An 8877-nucleotide genomic window follows, 5' to 3' on the forward strand; every position below is an offset into this window, starting at 1 on the left:
AATCTGTGTTGTGCTTTGATCACATAGTCTCCCCTGCTCTGCACAATGCCAAAGGGAGGGGGTAGCTCAGGGAAGTAAGGAAAGGCCAGACTCTTGGGTTGCCAACTTTCCAGGGATCCCCCAAAGATTGGGGATTCCCTCTCCAAATAGGGAGATTTGGCCAGAGGGGTCTCACTGTCCCTTTAAAAAGGCAGTGACAATTCTGTGAGTGGTGGCAGCGAATTTGAGTGAGATATGCCCACAGGACGAGGGTGGGAGGCAAACAGCTGAGTTGTAAACTGGAGCCCATTTCGCCACAGTAGGCAACCAAGCTTGGTTCAGACAAAGGAAGGAAACCCTTTGCAGGCCTTTGTGAGGAACTCATTGGGGCCAGTCCTGACTAGGGTTGCCAGCTCCAGGTAGGAAGATTTCTGGAGATTTTCTGGTAGAGTCTATGGAAACCAGGGTTTGGGGAGGGGAGAGGCCTTAGCTTAACAGAATGCCATAAAGCCCACCTTCCAGAGCAGTTATTTTCTCTGGGGGGGGAGAGCTCTGTTGTCTGGAGTTCAGTTGTGATACCTGGTGATCTTCAGGCTCCACCTGGAGGTTGGCTACCCTAGGCATAGCAGTCAGTGCTTCAGAGCAGGGTCTGCTAGATCCAGGTTCTTGCTGTAGAAGCTGAGTGGGTGATTTTGGACCAGTCACAGACTTTCAGCCTAACCTACCTCACAGGGTTGTTGTGCAAGTCAAAAGGGGGAGAGGACGGGAGAGGAGAATGATGTAATCTGCTTTAGTCCGCATTGCGGAGAAGGACTACTTTTCCTCCTGGGAAACCATTGTTTCCAATCTCCAGGTGAGGTCTGGAGTTCACTTAGAATTACAACTGCTCTCCAGATGGCAGTGATCAGTTCCCCTGCAGAAAATGGTGGACTCTGTGTCCTTATACCCTGCTCAGAGGCCCCCCATGACAGCCAGTGTGACATTGGGAAATTCCTAGAGATTTGAGGGATGGAACCTGGAGAGGGTGAGGTTTGAGGAGGGGTGGGACTTCAGACAGGTACAATGCCATAGACTCCACCCTCCAAACCAGCCATTCCTATTCCAGGTGGGAAATTCCTGGAGATTTGAGGGATGGAACCTGGAGAGGGTGAGGTTTGAGGAGGGGTGGGACTTCAGACAGGTACAATGCCATAGACTCCACCCTCCAAACCAGCCATTTCCTCCTGGGGGAACCGTTGTTGCCAATATCCAGGTGAAGGGTGGAGATCACTCAAGATTACAACTGTTCTTCAGGTAGCAGAGATCAGTTCCTCTGGAAAAAATGGTGGATTCTGTGTCATTATACCCTGCTGAGGTTGCCACAGCAAATTGACGCTGAGTGCCCAAAGCCTTGGCACTCTCCTAGAGCCTCTTTCTAGAGCTCGTTGTATTTATTTCCACAACAGGCTTTACTGCTAGTCCTATATATATAAAAGACCTAGTGTATTGACACTTTCCAGCTCTCCCATTGGCTGTGCTGTGTGCTCCATCAGCGATTGGCCCGTCAATCATCACTCAAGAGTACTTGTGTGCCATTGGCTAGGTGCTTGGGTCTGTTTCTCTCCCCTGCCCACTGCCGACTTGGCCACTTTTCCCTGTCAGAATAAACTGCCAAAACGGCTGTCTCTCCTGACAAAGATGCTTCTCCTGCTTGGCTCCTCCACAGCTGGCTGGCTACTGAGGTGAGCCATCAGCTGTCAAACCATTCCCTTCTCCTCCTGCTGTAGGGCTTACTTTCCACTCAGTGGCTGTTGCTAGGCAACCAAGCTTGCCTCTGTCAGTAAAAGGGCAGGGGCAGGAGGCCCCTTCCAGGCCTACTTTTGCCTTTGTGGGGAATTCATTGGGGCCAGTCCTGACTAGGGTTGCTAGCTCCAGGTTTGGGAAATTCCTGGATATTTTGTGGTGGAGTCTACAGAAGCCAGAGTTTGGGGAGGGGAGAGGCCTTAGCTGAACAGGATGTGATAGAGTCTAATGCCAAAGCAGTTATTTTCTCCAGGGGAAGAGAGATCTGTTGTCTGGAGTTCAGTTGTGATACCAGGCGATCTTCAGGCTCCACCTGGAGGTTGGCTACCTTTGGCTTGGTGGCACCCTCTGGGTGGCTTGATGACACCTGACTGGCATGACTGTATGAGGCCTGGCTGCTTGCTCCTGTTCACCAGCAGCAGTTCCCCTAGGACAGCCAGTGTGGTGTAGCAGTTAGCACATCAGAGCAGTGGACACTTTGATCAATGCTTAAAAGTACGTTCCCTAACTTTTTAGAGCAGGTTGAGTTGAATAAAAACAAGACCATACCAAACAGAACATGCTGTTTGTAAGTATAAAATCTGGGATTATTGCTTGTCCCTTCCAGATTATACTGGTTTAATTTTTCTCATTACTGTGTCTTGAATTTTTTCCCCTTCCTTCATAAATGAAGCTGAAGATGGCTCCTTCAGGTTGATCTCAGAAAGTGAATGTCAGCATTGCATATGTTGTAGCATCAGGGGCTTATTACATGAAGGTGTACGTTAAGGAAACACTATGAAGCCTGGAAGAAACTTCTTTTATTGTAGCAATGCAAGAGTAAAATTCAGCTGGCCTTCCTAGACATCTTGAAACTGTGGGTCAAAGCTCTTTGGCATTTCATCTTTGCTGTTAGTGTGTGTTGTGTGCTGTCACCTTCATTCTTATAGAGGATTCTTCCATTATTATTCTATCGTGAATAGTAATGATCCAAAGCTTGATCTACATTTGATCAGGGTGGAGTGGGGAAGAAACCCTGTGGATCTTTCTAAAGTGCAAGCTTGTGTGGCTGTCACTTAAACAAAGACGGAAGGGAAAATAAAGAGCTTTTTTCCATTTTGCATTCTACCAGTTTATTTTAATCCCCAAAGGGAGATTCAGCAAAAGACAGAACAATTTACAGAGATATTAAATATAGCCAAGTAGAGCAGATTTGCACAACAGTAGTTTCTTTGCAAATGTCATGTGCCTTTCTTTAGCAGGCTTTCCCCTTATGACTTAACTTTAATTGTTACACAAAATACTAGTATACGGAAGTACATAATATCACGCATGAAGAAAAGGATGCAGACCAGCTGTTAGTTCATGCCTGCTTATTGAACCCCTTGTTAACCTCTGCCTCCTGGTTAACAGAAAGTCGGCCATGTCCCCTGACAGTGGTGTGCTCTGTGCATTGCTCCCTTGTTTATTCAGAGACATCTGAAACCCTTCAGGATAATGGAGTCTCAGATAAGTAGGTGAGTGTTGCATTGCTGTCTGGGGACATGACCAACTTTCATGTAAGCCAGGTGTGTCAGTTTAAGAGGAAGTCTGAAAACATTGTGTATAGAAGGCTAAATATATTTAGTCTCCAGAAAACAGTACAGATGATCATAATGCTTTACACTGACACTGCATCTGGTCTTGTTGCTAAGCTATTATGCTAAAAATGACAAGTAGATCATTCCTTGTGTTGAATGTGAGAGACAACAGTGAAGCATTAATGTTATGATGTATTCAGTAGGAACAATTTTAATTATAACTTTCCATCAGCATTGTGCAATTGTAGCAGAACCAGACAGCCACTGTACCTCATAAACCCCTCCAGTAATGTGCACAGGAGTCCTCATAGTGCTCCATGACACAGGTTGTTTTTTTTTAAAGAATTGAGGGGGGGGGGCTTCTGGTGGAAGGATGCAGCAGTGCCAGAGCCAGAAGCTCCTCTTATAATCCTGTGTTAAATTCTCCTTTTGTTTCTGCAGAAAGGTAAGAGTTGAAATCTTTCCATTGCATTTCCCTGTGACCTGCTAAATTATTGCCTGGCACTTATTTGGTTCTTGAAGAATCTTGACTGCTTCTTGCATACTGCTATGTGTGACTGCTGTGATAATCCCCCCCCCCGCCCCCGGTACTAGTAAGGCACACCTGGAAGAATGACTAAAGTATGGGGATGGGGGGAGCCATAATACAATCACTGATAGATGGAAAGCAATATTAACACTGCCTTGTGAACAGGCCATGGATCAGTGGAAGAGCATCTGCTTGGCATGCAGAAGGTCCTAGATTCAATCCCTGGCATCTCCAGCTAAAAGGATTGAGTAGTGGGTGATGTGAAAGACCTCTGTCTGAGACCCTGGAGCGCTGCTGCCAGTCTGAGTAGACAAGTACTGACTTTGATGGACCAAGGGTCTGATAAGGCAGCTTCATGTGTTCAGGTGTGTCATGGAAGTGTAGATACACAGTGACATTTGGATAAGAATGTAGATAAGAGATTTATTTCCATCCCTCTTAAACCATGCCAGCCTTTCTAAACCATGCCAGCCTTTATTCTTCTTTCCTTTCTTCCTTCTGTCTCTCCTCATCTTCAAGGAAATACAGTCCAGTTCATATGTTACTTCTCTAATATTCATGCACTACTATCAGTTTTGACTGGCAAATAATGAGTTTGTTTTGTGCTGACCCCCAAACTGTAGTTTAATTCTGGTTTGGAGGGCAGAGAAGAATCATAGGACTTGTCATGAAAATGTTTAATATTTTAGCTGTGCATAAAGGAAGGGAGCAGAAGGTGAGGATGTGTGATCTCAAAGGTGGTAAACTTCCACAACATTTGCACAATTGAAAAATGCAAGTAGTACTTAGCATTGCTAGCTTTGTGAAAGAGTGTTGTTGGCTTGCCATCCTGCAATTCTTGATCCCCATTATGAAAATACTTACGTTCCTCGCTTAGATTGTCCTTTATTTGCAGAGAGACCATATTACACCAGTGGGGAAGCTAATGAAGCATATAGTGTGATTCCCACTGCCACTTCTTTTTGCCCTCCATGTTGGGGGAGGTGCACTTTATGCAAACTGTCAAGTTTCTCCCTCCAGATAGCATGTCCACGCTAGCTAATTCACCCTATAGGTGATATCCCTTGCATCCTTAATGCCTTCCTGCATTAGAGAGGTATTTGTGAGCACAAGTACCTTGTTATTATCCATTTGAGAGCCAAGCCATCAGGTGATGCTGAGAAAGCATCGTATTTTCCCTTATAAAAGCTTTTGATTTTGGCTGATTTCAGAATGAGGTTGTCTTATTCATCTTCTCAAAACTGTCTGGGAACCCCCTTTTGCCTCCGTATAGTGAGAGGCTAGTCCATTTGAAATGATCCTGAAGCCAGTAAAGCCGTAGCATGTCTCCCTGAATGCCTTTTTAAAAAATTGCTTAGCATGATATGTGCAGTAACCCCTCCATGAGCCTCCGGATACAGAATGAAGAGGATGTAAGATACCTTTGCAAATCCCCCAAGTGTTATGAGTACAGAGTTATTCCTGCCAAGGGCCTTCCTTTTGGATTCCCTCACACTAAACCAGCGCACATTCCTTATTGAGGAGGAACTTGACATTTTCAGAGCCTTATAAATCAGAGCTGCTTCAATCACTCTCTTTCCCCCCCTCTCTTTAAATTCTAGGATTAAAGAGCCACTTCAGGACAGCATAATAGCTACCTACGAAGAACATGAGGACAGTGTCTATGCTGTGGAATGGTCCTCAGCCGACCCATGGCTATTTGCCTCGTTAAGTTATGATGGAAGGCTTGTTATTAACAGAGTTCCCAGAGCTCTTAAATACCACATACTGTTATAAATCTACCCACATTCCTTCAGGTTCATTGTTTTGATATTGGCTGATAATTGAAAATGTTCCATTTCTCAATTAAATGTCACAAATGGAATATCCACTCTTCTCTTTCTCTGGTGTAAATATTTGAAAATTAAAAAAAACCCATGAAAATAAAATGTGTACTGTTTTCTGTTGAGCAGTGGGCATATATGTAGCTGAAGTGATGCAGATCAGTTTTAAAGCCACAAGAAGTCACAGTTTATCTTCTCTGTGTATGTGATCTGTCATATGACCTGAATTAGTTGAACATGATAGTGGTGTCTATTTTTAAAATATATATTTTCTATGGAAAAGGAAAGAGGACAGGATACAGAGAAAATTGACTTCTTACAATGACACTCTGACAGCAAAGTAATGAATTTTAGTTTTGGAGACCATGTGAATTAGAACAGGGGTGTCAAACATACAGCCCATGGGTTGGATCCAGCCCCTGCAGGGCTCTAATCTGGCCTAAGAGCAACTGACTCTGTGCTGCTTCCTGTTTCTTACATTGCAGCTCCTTTTGGCTGGTCTCTCCTATTTCCTGCTTCAGAGAAGAGAAAGAAAGCCTTCCTTCGATTGGCTGAGGGCTCCTTCCCCCCTCCTCTGGGGAGGGAGGGGGAGGAAAGAGGAGGGAGGGAGGGAGGGAAGGAAGGAAGGAAGGAAGGAAGGAAGGAAGGAAGGAAGGAAGGAAGGAAAGAGCCAGATGGAGCACACCAGAAAAAGAGAGTGAGTCCTGTGTTTAAGACCAAAAAGATTTAATTTCAGGTATAAGCTTTTGTGTGCAAGCACACTTCTTTGGGGGGGGGAGAGGGAGAAAGAGCCAGAGAGAGCACACCAGAAAGAGAGAAAGAGAGTCCTGTGTTTAAGACCAACAACATTTTATTCCAGATATAAGCTTTTGTGTGCCTGCAGACTAGAGAGAGGCAGGGAGGGAGAGGGAAGGGAAAGAACCAGAGAGAGAGCAGGGCATGAGCTTTCATGAGTCACTGCTCACTTCTTCAGATATAGTTGGAATGTGAGTCCATCTGTCCTTATATCTTGGAGAGTGAAGTGATTTCAGACACCAAATGACAATAACAAACATTGGTAATGAGAGAAGAAACCTAGGTCTCCATTCAGTCCAGGAGTTTGCATTGTCTTGAGCTTCATGATCAGTTGCAGTTCAGCAGTGTCTCTTTCTAGTCTCCCTTTGAAATTCCTTTGTAAGAGAACTGCTGCTCTTAGGTCAGCAACTGAATGCCCTGGAAGGTTAAAATGTTCCCCCACTGGTTTTTGAATGCTATGGCTTCCAATAATAGTAGAAAGAGTATGAGTCCAGTAGCACCTTTAAAGACTAACAAAATGTGGTAAGGTATGTGCTTTTGTGAGTCACTGCTCACTTCTTCAGACTTATTTCCATTTACTCTTTGCATCCTACTGGACTGAATCCTCCTGTACCAAATTGAGACCTAGATCTCAATAAGATAGCGACCGTCTGGGAGCTCTAAATAGGAGCTCTGAGGTTTGGCCTCCATTTCTAACCAACGATTTTGATCGAAGCCAGTTGGAAACTGACCAGTCCTACCTGGGACTTATGCTGGGGGCCTGCCACCGATGAATTTTCCTTGGAACAGCGAAAATAATAGATTGGAAAACATTTCCCTCTGGCTCCCAGCGAGCAGCCTAGACCACACCCGCACAACTGCAGAGTCTCCTGCTTCTCCTACTGGCTATCTGCTACCTGAGGCTGGCCTCATCACCAGCAATATTGCTGCCACCTTATAGGCGCCACTGAACACCTTGTTGGCTTCTGGGGAGCCTCTGGTGGGGGCTCTCTCCTCAAGATCATCTGTAAATGACTGGAGTCAATTGAAGCTAGTGGTAGACAGTGGGCAACTCCAGTGGCCTTCTCTGGTCTCCAACTCCTGCATCTTGGACTCATGCCTCTGAAATTCGGCGCCTCGAATTGACGCAAGCCTGAATCAGCTTGTTTGCTGCCTCTGAAGTTCTGTGCCTCAATTCAGCGTGGCATATGCAAATAAGTTATGCTAATGAGTTATGCTAATGAGCTCCGGCAGCTCTTTTTCTACAACAAGACCCCTGCTCAATTCAATCTTGTTTTGAGCCTCTGGAGTTTTCTGGAGTCTTGCTATCAAGGCTCTGTACCACATGTCCGAAGCGGCCCCAGTCTCCTCTGGGCTGCGGTCGGAGAGACGCAGGTCATGGACACAACAATCAGCCTGGAAGGAATCTCAGGGCTGAGTGACTGTGGGGAGGAACCTGGAATGCTTGTCCTTGCTAACATTTACAAGGTGTTTGACCGTTTTGCCTTCTATTCTGGGATCGGGCAGCTGTGGAGGAGGCCCCTTGGGATTGTTGTTACTGTCCCACCAAGTCTTCCACCTACTCCTCTGATTAACCATCAGGGAACAGATAGGGGTGTGAGAGACTATGGCAGGCCTAGGAGCAGCAGGCCACGGTGACTGTGGAACTTGTTCTGGTAGATGTGAAATTAAATACCCCATGTAGAATTTCTATTTGTTAAATTAATTATTTTCAGGCTTCTCTGTTTCTAAATTTACTATATCTCATGCCCTCTGCAAATTAGATGTTGAGTTTGATTAATTGATATATTGGTTGAATTTTAAATTGATTAACTTGGGTATCTATGTATTATTAATTAATCAGTTTATTAGTACTTATGCGGTGGGGGTAGGGAGGTCAGAGAGAGGGTAGCATGCAGTTAATATTGATAATTGTCCCCAGCCTAATTTTCCCCCACTGATTAATTTGAGATTGGTACATTAATCAAATTAGAATTGATTTGGAATTGATTATATTGGGTTGTGTTTTCTGATTAATTAATCAATTCTCTTGTAGTAGGGTAGGTTAGTTTGAAAGAAAGAGAGAGATTATTGGGGTACTTGGTTAGAAGGAGGGTCTATGAGGCGAGTTGAGTGGGTTTTTAATTGGGTAGGCATAGCCCTATTGCTGGTTGTTAGAGAGTATAATTTTGAGCTGACAACACCAAGGACAGGAGGCCATGCAAGGGTCAGGGATACCAGTGAAGATGGGATGGGGGAGATACGGCAGTGGGCGTAGGTGCTATTCCTCTAGCTGGAATGGAAGAAATGGGAATGCTTGGACTTCTTCCCACCTACATCCCATCCCAAGAGGTGTTGGTTCTGGGGCTGGGAGAAATTACCCATCTCAGACACTGGTGTTATTCAATGCCAGGTTGCCAGGTCTATTAAT

General features: G+C 45.0%; 1 protein-coding gene across 2 annotated transcripts in view; it reads left to right on the top strand.

Annotated features, from left to right (window-relative positions):
• Positions 1 to 5772, top strand: part of TSSC1 (tumor suppressing subtransferable candidate 1) — a 93298-nt gene extending 87526 nt beyond the window's left edge. The window contains exon 9 of one of the 2 annotated variants that reach the window (XM_015425367.1): positions 5451 to 5772. In XM_015425367.1, coding sequence (XP_015280853.1) covers positions 5451 to 5625 — 175 coding nt within the window. In that variant the 3' untranslated portion in view covers positions 5626 to 5772. The remainder of the gene's footprint in view (positions 1 to 5450) is intronic. The other variant, XM_015425366.1, reaches the window with a different exon arrangement.
• Positions 5773 to 8877: the final 3105 nt, after the last annotated feature.

This window comes from Gekko japonicus, unplaced genomic scaffold (genome assembly GCF_001447785.1).
Source record: "Gekko japonicus isolate JY-2015 unplaced genomic scaffold, Gekko_japonicus_V1.1 scaffold153, whole genome shotgun sequence".
NCBI lineage: Eukaryota > Metazoa > Chordata > Lepidosauria > Squamata > Gekkonidae > Gekko > Gekko japonicus.